At 39.3% G+C, this 14,828-nt stretch overlaps 1 protein-coding gene and 1 non-coding gene across 2 annotated transcripts; both read right to left on the bottom strand.

Moving 5' to 3' along the window:
- Window positions 1-11,158: 11,158 nt before the first annotated feature.
- Window positions 11,159-13,804, bottom strand: LOC133797465 (uncharacterized). Its single transcript, XM_062235373.1, has 7 exons — window positions 13,688-13,804; window positions 13,350-13,448; window positions 12,133-12,199; window positions 11,918-12,040; window positions 11,745-11,828; window positions 11,567-11,653; window positions 11,159-11,493 (listed from the first exon to the last, which is right to left on the bottom strand). The coding sequence occupies exons 2-7, from the start codon at window positions 13,415-13,417 to the stop codon at window positions 11,407-11,409; spliced, it is 516 nt and encodes a 171-aa protein (XP_062091357.1). The 5' UTR covers window positions 13,418-13,448; window positions 13,688-13,804; the 3' UTR covers window positions 11,159-11,406.
- A 72-nt stretch (window positions 13,805-13,876) lies between these two features.
- Window positions 13,877-13,949, bottom strand: TRNAR-CCU (transfer RNA arginine (anticodon CCU)). The gene has a single exon. It is a non-coding gene; the product is annotated as a tRNA-Arg (tRNA).
- Between the last annotated feature and the right edge of the window lie 879 nt (window positions 13,950-14,828).

Below are 14,828 nucleotides of genomic sequence, written 5' to 3' on the forward strand. Positions count from 1 at the left end.
CGTAACGATGCACGGAGAGTCTTGTATCAAGCTCCAAGGTACACGCTGGTCGATGGTGTGTTGTACCGACGTGGACATTCCCTACCTCTCCTCCGGTGCGTTCATCCAGGTGAGGCATAGGCCATCCTGCAGGACATTCACGAAGGATTCTGCGGAGACCATGCTGGGGGGCAAAGCCTGGCCTTAAAGGTTCTCAGGCAAGGTTATTACTGGCCGACTCTATCAAGAGACTCGATCTCGTATGTGAAAAAGTGCGACAAGTGCCACCGTTTCGCTGCGGTTGCCTGAGCTCCTCCAGTCGAACTGAAAATGATCTCGGCCCCTTGGCCATTCGCCGTTTGGGGGATAGATTTAGTAGGCGCCCTGCCTACCGGAAAGGGCGGGGTCCGTTACGCCGTGGTAGCCATCGACTACTTTACTAAGTGGGCCAAGGCAGAGCCGTTCGCAACAATAACGTCGAAGAAGGTTCTCGACTTTGTGGTTAAAAGCATCATCTGTCGGTTCGACCTGCCGAAGAAAATTTTCTCCGACAACGGCACTCAGTTCGACAGCGACCTGTTCACCGAATTTCGTGAAAGGCACGGAATTGTGAAAAGCTTCTCCTCTGTGGCCTATCCTCAGGTAAACGGCCAGGTCGAGGCTGTCAACAAGATTCTAAAGGCGAGCCTCAAGAAAAGATTAGATGAGGCAAAGGGGGTCTAGCCAGAACAGCTCCCCCAGGTCCTGTGGGCGTACCGGACCTCACATCGGACTCCTACGGGTCATACTCCTTTCTCCCTAACCTTTGGGAGTGAAGCAGTCCTCCCCGTGGAAGTTAAAGTTCTGTCGCATAGAATCCAGTCCTACGACCAAGATAGGAACCACGAGCTCCTATGCCATTCCCTAGACCTTATCGGTGAAAGGCGAGAGGATTCGCAACTCCAGCTCGCCCATTACCAGCAAAAGATCACTCGCTACTTCAACACTAAAGTCAAAAAACGTACCTTTAGCGTTGGCGATTTGGTCCTAAGAAGAGTTTTCCTGGCCGGGAAAGATCCCAAAGATGGAGTCTTGGGACCGAACTGGGAAGGACCATACCAGGTCATTGAGGTCATCAAGGAAGGAACTTATAAGTTAGCTCGACTTGATGGAGGGGCAGTCCCGCGGACTTGGAACGCCATCCACTTGAAGAAATATTATCAATGACCCACTTGTAAGGCCTGGAAGGCCACTTTTTATGTATTAATAAAAATCAAGTTTTTCTTTTTATTTGCAAGTGTAATCTTAAAGTAACCACGAAAGACCTTTTCCCAGTTACTTGGGGGGCATATGGTACCTGGATATAACCAAGTCTCCTTAACGACTTAGATGTTGATTCTTATCTATGGATCGTTGCTCTTCTTAAAGAGCTCGAGATATGTATAAGGGTTAACGCGAACTAAGTCATATCCTGGTTTTAACTGGGTCACAAAACTTAGAAGTTAACTTAAATTTATTGATCGTGATTCTTCTTAAAGAAGCTCGAGATATGGATAAAAGTTGACACGAACTAAGTTTTCAAAATAAGCTCCTGGTTTTAACCGGGTCATAAAACTTAGAAGTTAACTTAAATTTATTGATCGTGATTCTTCTTAAAGAAGCTCGAGATATGGATAAAAGTTGACACGAACTAAGTTTTCAAAATAAGCTCCTGGTTTTAACCGGGTCATAAAACTTAGAAGTTAACTTAAATTTATTGATCGTGGTTCTTCTTAAAGAACTCGAGACATGGATAAAAGTTGACGCAAACTAAGTTTTCAAAATAAGCTCCTGGTGTTAACCGGGTCATAAAACTTAGAAGTTAACTTAAATTTATGGATCGTGGTTCTTCTTAAAGGGCTCGGGATATGAATAACGGTTAACACGAACTAAGTTTATCAAAAAAAAAAATATGTGTATTGTAGCCAAAAGCATGAAGAAATATATAAGTTAAAATTGCTAGGCAAATTGTCTCGAGGAAAAAATACCTCGTGCTAAGGATTACATAAAATACTTCAAAATAAAGAGAAGAAAAAAACGCCCTAAGCCCCGTCAGTCGGCCCCTTGGAGGTCGCGATCTCACCCTGCTCCGCCGCACCAGAGACTTCCCCAGTCTCCGAGGGCGGCACCTCTTTGTCAAAGCGGGCTTGGAACTTCACCAACAAGCGCGCCCAGAGACTCGGCGGCATGAAAGAGAAGTCAGCCTCCGGGTTGTGGGCCCAGCAACGATAGAACAGTTCCTGCATGGACTGTTCTGAGGTGGTCCGTTCGGCTTCAAGAGCGGCCTGGGCCTCGGTCTTCGCTGCCTCGAGGTCTGTTCGCGAGGTGGCAAGGGATGCCTCAAGCTCTTGGACCTTCGAGCGGGTCCTCTCTAACTCAGCCTTCGAGGTTGCCAGCGCATCTTTTGCCGCCTGAGCCTCCTGAAGAGTGGCCTGGTGCCCAGCCCTCATCTCCTCGAGCTGAGCTCTGGTCCTGGTGATGCCTCGGTGTACGGCAGCGATGCCCTGCGAGAAATGGAAGATAAATTGGCTAAGTGGAAAAATAAGGCGGTGTGTGAGAATAAAAGATTTAAAAGAATGGGGCAGCTTACCGTTAGGGTCATGTCCATCGATGACTCTATTACGTGGACCGGGCTCAGTGTCTCAATAGCCCGGAGCTTCTTCTCTTTGAACTTGTAGAAATGGTTGACGGCGTAGCTCGCCGACTCATACACCGTCCCCCGGAAGGCTTCTGGGATCTTCTCCAGATCCTGGGGGTCGACCGTGATGCGTACGCCGGGGGCCACTGCAGCCAGAGTCCCGACCTCCATTCCCACGTCCTGGGTGGCTGATGGAGATCACTGGGGCGGCGGGGGCATGTGTCCTGCTCCGGCAGCAGGAAGAATTGCCCCCCCGACCTGGGATGATGGGGTTTTTTCCTTCTCCTTTGACGGAGATTTGGTGGAGCCCCCAGCCGTGCTCTTGGACCCTCGGAGCCTTTTCAATCTTGGCCCTGCTGGGGGATTCCCCCCGAAGTCTATGCCCCGCAGACTATCCTCGAGCTGAGACATCTCTTCTGCAAAAACAAAAAACATGGTTATTACAAGTTAGCAATCAGGGAGAAATAAAAGCAAAAGGTTAAAGGCAAAAAGTATACGAATACTAAGGGAGCCCTACCCCCTGAGCTGGAAGAACCTAAGACGATTATTTCCCGAACAGGCGCAAGTTCTGGGTCCGGTTCTGACTCGGGGCTAGACTCTTCTACATACTGCCTAAGCCCCGGAGCATAGATGCCCTCTGGAGTGATGGCCACGTGCGTAAGTTGGTCCCATACTCCTCAAAAATGATCGACCTAAAAGCTAGGGTGTTATCTACTACTACGGTACCCCTAGGCCGGCTCTCTTGGTGATCCAGCACGAGCCGGTCAACACAATGGAGCAGGAGTGTGTTCAGGTCCGGGTCCCTTCGGTGACGATGGACGATCTGCCTAGGATTGAACCTAACCAGCCGGGGGTCCGCAGTGGCCCTATCTACATTCTTAAGCAAGAAAGGGTTACCTTGGCCGGAAGGACCCGCGGCTACTCCGGATTGGATCCTCTCCTCGTCCATCCCCTGGGCGACCTCGAAGGTCCTCTTTCTATTCCTCACGAGCGGAACTTCAGCCGTCTCTTCCTCCCGTCTTCCTCTGCCGCGACCTCCTCAACGATGATAGGTTTGTTGTCGCGGGCTGGGGGCGGCCCCCGGGGCCTCTTCAGGTTTAGAGTCTGATTTGGGAAAATCAGTTTGCAGAACACCATCGTCTCGTCCGTCACGAGCACGCGATAGTCCTTTTCACTGGGGGGCAAGCCCGCCAGTGTTTCATATTGACCCCCGAGGGTCACAGATTTTTCGGTCCTCGCGTAGATGGCTACAAGATTGGCTGGAATCAGAGTGGAATACGGGAGGAGCTAAAATAAAATAACACTTAAAAGGCGAGCTAAGATCAGGGTTCACTTACGAGGATGGTTGAAGTAGTGGTACTCGCAGTTCCGGAACCCAATTGACATGAAGAACTGGTCCTTGAAGTCATTTGGATGGCTTGGAAGCTCGATGACCGCCGCCGTATTAGGAAAACGGGTTAAATAGTAGAACCCGTCGCCTTGCCCCCGCTGGTCTGGGCTGGCTTTTAGGCAAAAGAAGTATAAAATATCCGCAGAAGTGGGGACCTCCCACTCCTGCTTCTTGAATAAGTACCTCAACCCTGCCAGCAGACGGTAGGAGTTGGGGGGGGGGGGGGGGGGAGCTGAAATGGGGCCAACCCCACATAATTCAGGAAATCAGCGAAGTACTGATCCAGGGAGAGGAAGGCCCCTGCCTTGAAGTGTTCACCGCTCCAGGCCGCGAACGATTCGTCGAGCGGCGTGCAGCTCCGCTCGCCCTCCGCAGCAGGTCGGGCAATGACGGAGGCTTTCCCCAGTGGAATGTTGTGGGTGAGGAAGAGTTTGTTGATCTTCGCCTGGTCGATTATCTTTGAGACGATTCTCTCCGCTTCAAAGAATGCGTCGGGGGCCACCTCGACCTGTTTCTCCACGGCCGGCCCAAAGTGGGGGATCGGCGAGCTGGACATCACCGCCTTTCCTTTTTCCTGCTGGGAGGCCGAGCTTCCAACGTTCTTCTGAGGGAGGTTCTTTTTTGGAGCCATCTGGTCGCCATCTTCAGCGGATAACTTGAGGTTGACATCCATTGGTGAAGATGTTGTTTTGCATCCAAGTGTTCCACTGTCTTCAAGGAATTGGAGAGCATATCCTCGCTGAGGTAGGAAAAGGCATTTGTTATTCCTAGCAATTTCAAGACCAAGGAAGAATTTTAGTTCACTAAGATCTTTTAAATGAAAGCAAGATGATAAGTATAGAATAAGAGTGTGTATGGCATGTATAGAATTGCTTACAATCATAACATCATCAACATAAATTAATAGAGCCAAAAAATTGTATTGTCATGCTTAATGAACAAAGAATAATCAGTATATGAGTGCTGAAAATCATAGGCAAGTAAGAAAGTAGTTAGTTTAGTATTCCATTGTCTAGAAGCTTGCTTAAGGCCATATAGACTTTTGTGAAGTTTACAAACTGGTTTTTGGAAATTAGTTTGCTCCCCCTTAAGTGTGTATCCTTGAGGTAGAGACATGTAAATCTCTTCATCAAGATCACCATTCAAAAAAACATTATTTACATATAATTGGTGTAAATACCAACCATAATGGGCAGCAATGGCCAACAAAAGTTTAACAGTGACCATTTTAGAAACAAGGGCAAAAGTGTCAAAATAATCCACTCATTCTTGTTGAGTATAGCCTTTAGCAACTAACCTAGCTTTATATCTTTCAACAAGAACCTTCGAATTCCTTTTAATTTTATAAATCCATTTGCATCCTATCAGTTTATGTGTAATGGGAAGGTCAACTATGGTCCAAGTGTTGTTATTGTCTAAAGCATTTAGTTCTTCATTCATAGCATTGGTCCATTCTAAGGAAAGGCTACCTGTCTTGTAAGATGTGGGTTCACTTATAGAGCTAGCATTGCAAATAATTGTATGAAAAGAAGGATGCAATTTAGAATAATCAAGGCAGTCAGATAAAGGATATTTAGTATAAGATTTGGTAGATGCTAAGCTATTATAACAATGATATTGCTGTAAAAAAGAGGGAGGTTTAGAAGATCTCCCTGTTCTAGTGATGACTTCATTTGTGTTGTTGTCAATGCCGAAATGGGTTTGTTGCCTTTGCGAAGTATCCATTTTGAGAGAAGAAGGATCATGGGCAGAAGCTCCATTTGGTACATGAATGGACAACAGAGAAGTGATTTTAGAAAAGAAAGTATTGATGTTATCAATAGATCTATTATTGAGAAAAGGGAAAACTTTCTCATAAAATACAACATCTCTAGATATAAATATTTTGTTAGTGATTAAGTCCATGACTTTGTAGGCTTTCATACATTGGGGATACCCTAGGAATAGACAGGGAATAGCTCTTGGAGAGAATTTGTTTCTTAAGCTTGACAAGGTGGAAGCAAAACATAAGCAGCCAAAACATTTTAAATGATCATAAGTAGGAGGTTGAGAATGTAATACCTCATAAGGCATAATGTTTTTGAGAGGCTTGGATGGAAGTCTAGTGATCAAGTGGGTGGCTATAAGAAAAACATCACCCCAATATACCAAAGAAATTCCTAATTTAAACATTAAAGCTCTTGCAACATTGAGTAAATGTTGGTGTTTTCGTTCAACAACCGAATTTTGCTTAGGACAATCAACTCAAAATAAGTAGTGAATAGTGCCTTGTGATTTAAAAAAATTATCGAAAGCTAATTCCTTCGCATTATCAGTTCTAACCCCTTTTATTTTAGCGCCAAATTGTGTGTGAATCATTATAAAAAAAAAATTGGTATAATTGTGGAAACATCATATTTCATTTTTAATAAAAAAAAAAAGCCAAGTATAATGAGAGTGGTCATCTACAATAGTTAAGAAATATCGATATCCTTCTCTAGTCTCATGCATAAAAGGTCCCCATATATCAATATGTATTAAATCAAAAATAGAATTGGAAATATGGCTATTTGAGGGAAAAGACAATTTTCTTTGTTTAGCTAAATGACAAATATTACAAAGAATATCCTGTTTATTTAAAGATGAAAAAGAAAGTAAAAAATCTACATTAGTAGAAACATGTAAAGAAGGGTGTCCAAGTCTTGAGTGCCATATGTCAGTTGAGATATATGCAATTGTAGGTACTTCCATGACATATAAGTTCCCAATATATTTAGCCCTCCCAATCAGATTATGGCAATCCTTGTAATGTAAATATTTCATTATAAGCAGATTTTTGACATAATGCACTAACAGAGATGAGATTTATGGTGAATGTAGGAACAAATAACACATTATGCAAAATAAGTGTGGCTAATAGTTTAATAGTGCCAATGTTAAGGACAGGGGCAGTCATGGTATTAGGCATGGAAACAAAGTTAGGAAAAATAGTATCATCAAAGTCAGTAAACAAAAATTTATCTTTGCAAATGTGATGACTAGCACCTGTATCAAGCAACCAAGAAGAAGAGTTAGAATGTATACCATAAACTTGTGAAACTGAGGCAGTGGTCTCGGGATGTTGAGATTGCATCTGATTAGCAAGATATGTGAGGAGTTGTTGGCATTGTTCAGTAGTGAAAGTTGAAGAGGGCGGACCATTAGAAACGGCAGCAATTACTCCCTATTTTGGTTGATACTTGGGTTGAAAATCTGGTTTGTTGGCAGTCCAAGAAGCATTTGAGTCACGAGGTTTTGGCTTCCAACCAGGGGGAAAACTGTGGAGCTTGTATCAATGATCACGTGTGTGATTTTGGAGGCCACAGTGAGTGCACAGTAAAGGTTTCTTCCCAAAAGATTTGTTTGTGTGAACAGGGGCATCAATGGGAAACTGAAGATTAGACAATGGTCTTTGTGTTTTCCTCTTGGATGATGAGAGAAAAAACTTTGTTAATGGGAGGGAGGGGCTCCATCATCAGAATATTGGAGCGGATTTGGGCATATGATTCATTTAAACCCATTAGAAAATACAAGACATAATATTGTTCTTGGTAATTCGAAGAGGCACCATCAGTAAGTGGCCTAAACATAGTCATTTCATCATAGAGAGTTTGCAACTTGGTAAAATATGTAGTAATGTCAAGATCCCCTTGTTTGATGTTGGAAATGGACTGCTTCAGTTGATAAATCTGAGGGCCATTGCTCTGATAGTACCGGTCATGAAGATCCTGCCACATTGCAGAAGCACAATCACGGTACAAAATACTGGCAGCTATGGGAGGTGAAACTGAGTTAATAATCCAGCCCATAACCATTGAGTTGCAGCGGGTCCAAGAAATGTAGTGGGTCATGAACTGGGGGTGTGGGTATCGTACCAAGAACGAAACCCATTTTGTTCTTGGCAACAAGAGAAATGGTGATAGATCGAACCTAAGAGTTGTAGTTGTTGCTGCCTTGGAGGATGCTAGAGACCAAAACATCTCTTGGTTGGTTAGCGTGAGAAAGAGAATAGGGATTCTCATATATGGGCGGAATCGGTGGATCTATGACAGGAGGAACCGTAGGTGATGGAGCTACGGATGGTGGAGCTACGGCCGACGACGGGGGAACGGCTGGAGAGGTGCGACCATCAATGAAAGGGGTAGCATCCGATTGAGCGGCTGGGATGCCATGGGCGATGGATGTGGCTTCGGTTTCAGAGGTAGGCCGCTGAGATCATGTTCTTACCATGGTGAAGTAAATATGCAGCTGGTAGTGAAGATGGGCGGGTGTGTATGGAGAAGATGTCAACTTGTGGCTGACGAAGGCAACAATTGAGGCTATCTTGTGGATGAGTTGTGTCGGCTGAAAGGCAGAATGAGGTGTGGAAGAAGACAACTTGTGGATGAGTTGGGTCGGCTGAAAGGCAGAAAGAGGCATGGGAGAAGACACGGGTTTCAATGGTGTATGCAGCCAGGGTTTGAATGGAGGTATACAGGAAAGAAAGAAAGAAAGAAAGTGTTTATGACAACTCTGATACCATTTTGGACCTTTGGGTCAAAGAAAGACAAGAACGAAAAATGCCACTAGGGCCATATAAAAAAACTGATCTAAATATTCAAAAAGAAAAGAAGTGTGTGTTATGTTACACCCAAGAGGGCCTATATATAGGCTAAAAAAGAAGCCCAAGAATAAAACATAGCCCAACAACTAACTAACTAACTAACCAAAAGGTTAAAACAATAGAATAAACTCAGCCAATAGAGAGGTGTATTTCTGTTAATGTGATGAATTTTTCTAGGGTCTCAAGCTGTCTAATGAACTAGTCAAATTTTCCTCAGTCTTAAGCTGTCTGGAGAAGGGAGCTCGATGTTGGGGGTTTCGGCGGCATCTGCTCCTCTTGGTGGGGCGCGTGGTGGAGTTAGAGGGCAGGAAGTGGCTCAGGTGGTGACTTGGTCAAACATAGAGAGAGGGGGAGAAAGACTTTTCACTTTTTCTATTTTGTAAAAATTAAATTTTATTCAATAAAATAAGATTGTTTTAAATTTTAGTTTATATTTTTATAGTTTTTTTCTTAATTACTAAACTAAGGATATTTTAGTCATATTTTAAAAAAAATTAACCAAAATCGAACTCAATGTATTATTTTGTTTCATTTTGTAAAATACATGGTCCAAATTGTCATTTAATAAAATAAATGGTCTGTTTGGTAACTTTTGCACAATAGATGAACCAAAATAGAATTTTCCCATGATATAATTTATTTTTTAATAATTTTATAATGAAAAGGTATTAAATTTTTTGTAATTATTTTACACATTTTGAAAAAAAAAAAGTATTAAATGGGAACCTATTGGGCCTCCGACCCTATTTAAACGAGCATTGGATGTGGCTGTGGGAGCTAACGCCGACCTTGCCCCGCCGTATGTACATTTCTAAGTACACTACAAAGGAAATATGCCTATTTTTTATATGATAAATTTATCTTGATTTGTTAGATGTAATTTGTCTATTGATATTTTTTAATCACATATTTATCATTTTTTTTCTTTATAGTTCTTTCTTTTAATTCAGTTTTAAAAAATATATTATTTTAGGGTTTTGAAAATTTATTGATCCATAAATAATATTACATGATTTGAGATTAAAAAGTTTGAGATTTTCTGAGTTTGTTAAGTTGTTCTTGTTGAATTTGGTTTTGTTGACCTGGAAATTTTTGTTGAGATGTTGAATCTAGATATGATGATGATGAATAGTATAGAAGACGATAAATTTAGGTTTAAATATAGGTTTTTAATTAGTAAAGATTATTTAATTAATTAATATTAGCTGAAGCAGATTTAATTTTTGTTTTTAGTTAAATTTTTTTAAGGTTTTAATTACTTTTAAAATTTAAAATCAATTTAACTAATTTTTTAAGTATTAAAATAGGAATTTTTTAAATTAATTTTTAATTTTTTTTATATATGTGGGACTGATGTCACATAAGAGCCACGTAGGACTGAAACTAACAGAAATCTCACAACTCAGTAACAAGAATAGCTTGAGAAATTTTTTTTAACTACGTAAAAAGTTTGGGAGGTACAATTTGAAAGTAGTAATACCATAATAATTTAGGAAAAGAATCTTATTTATTCTAACTATACACACCCGTTCTTTCTTATTTAGATCATCTCCAAGCGGACGACATATCTCTATTTTAGTGTTGCTTTCACACCAAATCAATCATAACCAAACTACATATTCCTTAGCATTTTAGTAATGTAGTATCCCACCATTTTAACAACTATAAAAGTACTTTTTGTTTTTTTTTCTTTTCAACTTTTAATATTAATATTCTTTAACTATATATAACTATTATGATTTAATAAAACAATATAATAATAAATAATATATTTTTTTTGTAAGAATGGAAAAAAAATATAGGCAAAAATTTCAATTTTTTTCAAATTTTAGGATAAAATTTCACCATACTAGTGTTGAACCAACACCAAAAGTTGAAGTTGCCCTAAACTCCCTTTTGAGTTATCAAATGATCGACCATTGTTTACTTTTATTTTTAATGCCAATTATAGACCATAGGGGTTCCAATGCAATGATGGAAAAAGAAAAAGCATTTATATTTTACTTTTGCTTTAGTATATGCTTTTATCTTTAGATATAATAAAATCCACTGGCTATTACCGGTCACAGTTAGCAACTTAGCGTTGATACAAAGCAGCGTTTACTTTCTAGTAAAGAAAAGAAGCATTCATTACTTAATCCTCCCTCGTCGATGTCGTCCTCGAGCAGGCCTACGCGTCTTAACCAGCTAAGACGGTCATAAGAGCAAACGGATGCGTGGCCTATTCTCGCGAGTTTTCCGTGTATAGAACGTGTGGCCTATCGTTAACACTGCTACTAGCCTACTACTACTAGTACTAGTCGAGTCACTTTAGTTCTTTCTGTAGAGAAAATCAAGGAGGGTAATTTGATTAAAAAGATACCCTAATTAATAAGTAATAACCCTTTTAAAGTTCAAATTATATACCATCCCAGCCTTTAGAAAAAACCCACACACACTCCCACTATATCAATATGGAAAAGGGCTCTAATGCTCATATTTTGTTAAGAAAAAGGGTACAAGAGAGCACGACTTTAAATGATGTGATCGTATTGTCACAAATCAGAAATACCTAACTAAAAACTAAACATTGGGTTACATACATTATACTAACTAAAATGAAGCAAAATTCAAAAGTAAACAAAATGAGCATTTTTGCAGTGCAACTTCAAGCAATCCAATTACCATTTTCTGTCCTTAAATTCCCAAATTGCTTAGTGGGGCGTACAACAAAAATTTAGAACAAGAAGTTAACCACAAAATGAAGTAACTTTCATCTTCTCACAGTGCGTCTCGGGCTGCAATCCGTGAGGTTATAGCATCTGCAAGTGAGGACACCCCAAGTTCCACGCTAGATATCTTGTAGTGCTGGAAAATAACTAGATATTAGTTGCTAAAGCTATAATTTTAGCTTTATGGAAAAAAAGTAAAAAATATAAACCTTTTGAATTTGGGGTTGGTCTGCTCTGACTCCCAATTCCTCCATGTCAATCTGTTTCCCATTGATGAGTTTCTCTACGCCTTTCATCTAGTGTGATACCAAATATTATAATGGCTTGGCAAATATTTTATACACTTTTAAAGCAATACAAGGTTTAATACCGTAATCTCATTCTCACCTCATCAGGAGAAGCATTGAAACGAGCAGCAAGCACATAAGTTGAGCTTTCAGAGATGCCACATCTTTTCAAGGATTCTGTAATCTGTCATTGAAGACCAATGGTTATCCAACAATGGTATCCATAAGCAAGTTATCCATAGACCAGCATAGTTGAGTGGCTGAAGTTTTTACATGCTTAGATCCTGAGTAATTATAAACAAGCTCAGAATGAAGAGTGCGTGTTGTCAGTGACTCCCGAGATTTGGCAACAAGGGTCTTATGTGCAGCTGCTAATAGAGGGAAAACATCTGGGATCTGTTGTTAAAATGGAGAAAGCTCAGAAATGTTAGCTTAGTAAAGTGAAAAAGTGAAATTGAATGGAAGAGATCAAGTATATATCATTGTACAAGAGAAGCATTGAGAAATGCAACTTCTGGTTCCAATGTTCCAGCTTGCATAGAATCCTGGAGTTCCCTGCAAGACAATGAAATAATACTATTATTTATTATTATTATTATTATTTAAGATACATTATGCGAGAACTTACACCGTGACCACTCATACTCTCATCTCTCATTTACACAACCCAACCACTTGAGGCTATCTCAAGTGGCATATAATGAATTGTCATTACGCTTTTCAGCAAACAATATTGTTATGTTTAGGTAGTGGGATTGGATTGGATTAAAAAATTACAAGAGAAGAAGCATAGAAGAATGAATGAGTTGATCATTTGCCAACAACAAATTGAGAGAAAACATAGTGGATGTAAAGTTATAATTTCTTTTTCTGATTTCAATGAAGACGGGAATTATATAGGATAAAATCATCCAAATAAATTTAATGGGATTAAGTTATCCCATACTAAGGGATTATTTAGTTTGTTGGATTAGTTTGTTTTAATATCCTCTCTAAATTCATAATAAAATTACATGATAAAAAATTATCCAATCCAATCCTAGTCTCCAAACGTGACATATATATTATTAAGTCCACCAGTTCTCACATAACTTTCCTTCTCACAATTTATTTTATTTTCGTTATAATGGAAGACTTCTCTACAATTTTTCCCCTTTGATGAAGCACTTATTAGTATTGAAGTCTTTATTTGCATTATAACTTACCCTTTTATGAAAAGACCTTAAAAACATCAACTGTGTTGTGCCCGCAATTCCTAGTAGAAATCAGTAGAGAAGCAATAAAAAGTTGGTTCTCTTCAGCATTCTAAAATATCAAAGATGCAACTGAGCCAACCTTTGCTCATAAGTCATAACTCACCCAACTAATGCCTATATAACCAAACAAAATCTTAGCTAATTAAAAGGGTCTTGTACGATAATGAGTCAACCTCTCACTTTAAGCTATGTTATAAGACAATAAATACGAAACACATCTCTATGTAGCCTAACAAATAGTAAGAGAAACCCTTAAAACAAGCACTCATTGGCTTATAATTCAGCACTAACCCATCATGAGAATAAGAACACTGAGCTTTCCCTTTCTTAATCTCAAATTGGCATCAATAGCTAACGACTGTGTTAATTAAGAGTAGAAAAATAATCTTACGAATACAAACTTACATTTCACCACCATAATTAAGTTTTTGAAAAGAAAAAGAGATTACTTGGTGTTCGTAACATCGGAGTAAAGGGCTAGAGCAAGAGTTTCTCCATTGACTTGGAACACCTTCATTGCAGCTTCTCCAAATCCCCAGTTGTCACTTCTGCAACACAATTATTCTCAATTAGGAATAATAGTACATAGAAGCCATGGACTTACAACAAAACATTCACGGCTGCCCGCCCCCAACAGCTGAATACGCTCTTCTTGTAGTTGTTTTTTTTTTTAAATAAAAAATAAAAAGCAAAAACAAACAAAGATAATCCCTTTTAAAACCCCGAATTGATAAATATAACATTTCGTCAGACAAGTAGTAGTTCCTTAGTTGAGAAAGAAACTCACTTGGGTTTGTAGCTTAGAGAGAGAGAGAGAGAGGAGTAGAGCGGAGGGGCGGAGAGGAATGAAGGGAACAAGTATTGAAACGGTTTCGTACAACCCGAGTTGGCTATTCAGTCGTTTAGAAAGAGATACGACATGTCGTCTGTGTAAGAGGATTTGCCTAACGATAAAATTCCAAAAGTATAGTAATTTCGCGCCAGGTAGGGGTCGAACCTACGACTTTCTGCTTAGGAAACAGACGCTCTATCCACTGAGCTACAGGCGCTTTTTGCATCAACTTTATCTTTTGTTTATAACTACAATAATAGTAAGGCCTCTGCACTTTTTCTTATTTCAACTTGTAACTAGTTCATGATTTTCTACACGTTGTTTTTCTACTTTCCCAATATTTTTCGTTGTTGTTATAATTAATCAAAGTTATTTGTTGTTTTGATTATTGTTTCTAAGTCGTATGCCAAAGGTGATTTAGTTATGAATTTGGAAAGAACTACCAATGACAGTAATTGCAAATAAGTTTTTACTTTTCCAGTTCATTCTAATTGGTTTATAATAATTATTGGGGCAGCTCTTATTGTTTCATAAAGTTGTTATTTATATATATATATTTTTTTCATCATTCATTTAATTTTGAATTATTAATTTATTTTTAAGAATTAATAACATTTTTAAATTCTCCCGAACTATACACGTTATTAAAATATGAAATTTTTGTTATATTTCGTCATAAGTGGCTAACAGATTGATGATGTGACATTTTATTTGTTGATGTGACAATGTCATGTGTAGAATAATTAGTAATTTTGCCTCTCAAACTTTGACCACCACCAAATTGTGCTATTTTTATTAAAACTAATTTAATTTTTTTTTTAAATCTAATATTTTTCTTAAAAATAATAATTAAAGCCTTAATTTAAAAAAAATTATTTTTAAACAAACAATACTAAAGTGTCAAATTAATTAAATAGATTAAACATATTGAAAAATTAAAAATCAATTAATAACTGTTGACTCTGATTTTGGTCAACTGACACGGAGTCAAATTTGCTTGATATGGACAAACACGTTGGAAAGAATGTGATGGTGAAATCACATAGTGGTTCGGCCCCAGAATCTGGTAATAACCTACGTCCACTTGAATTGTTAT

The sequence above is a fragment of the Humulus lupulus genome, chromosome 1 (assembly GCF_963169125.1).
Source record: "Humulus lupulus chromosome 1, drHumLupu1.1, whole genome shotgun sequence".
NCBI lineage: Eukaryota > Viridiplantae > Streptophyta > Magnoliopsida > Rosales > Cannabaceae > Humulus > Humulus lupulus.

Excerpts from the sequence above, each read along its gene's own strand:
- LOC133797465 (XM_062235373.1), bottom strand. The coding sequence starts at position 13,417 with ATGAAGGTGTTCCAAGTCAATGGAGAAACTCTTGCTCTAGCCCTTTAC. Across the intron at positions 12,041-12,132 it reads CATTTCTCAATGCTTCTCTT|ATCCCAGATGTTTTCCCTCT; the intron begins GTACAATGATAT and ends TTTTAACAACAG. Across the intron at positions 11,829-11,917 it reads ATTACTCAGGATCTAAGCAT|ATTACAGAATCCTTGAAAAG; the intron begins GTAAAAACTTCA and ends CTTCAATGACAG.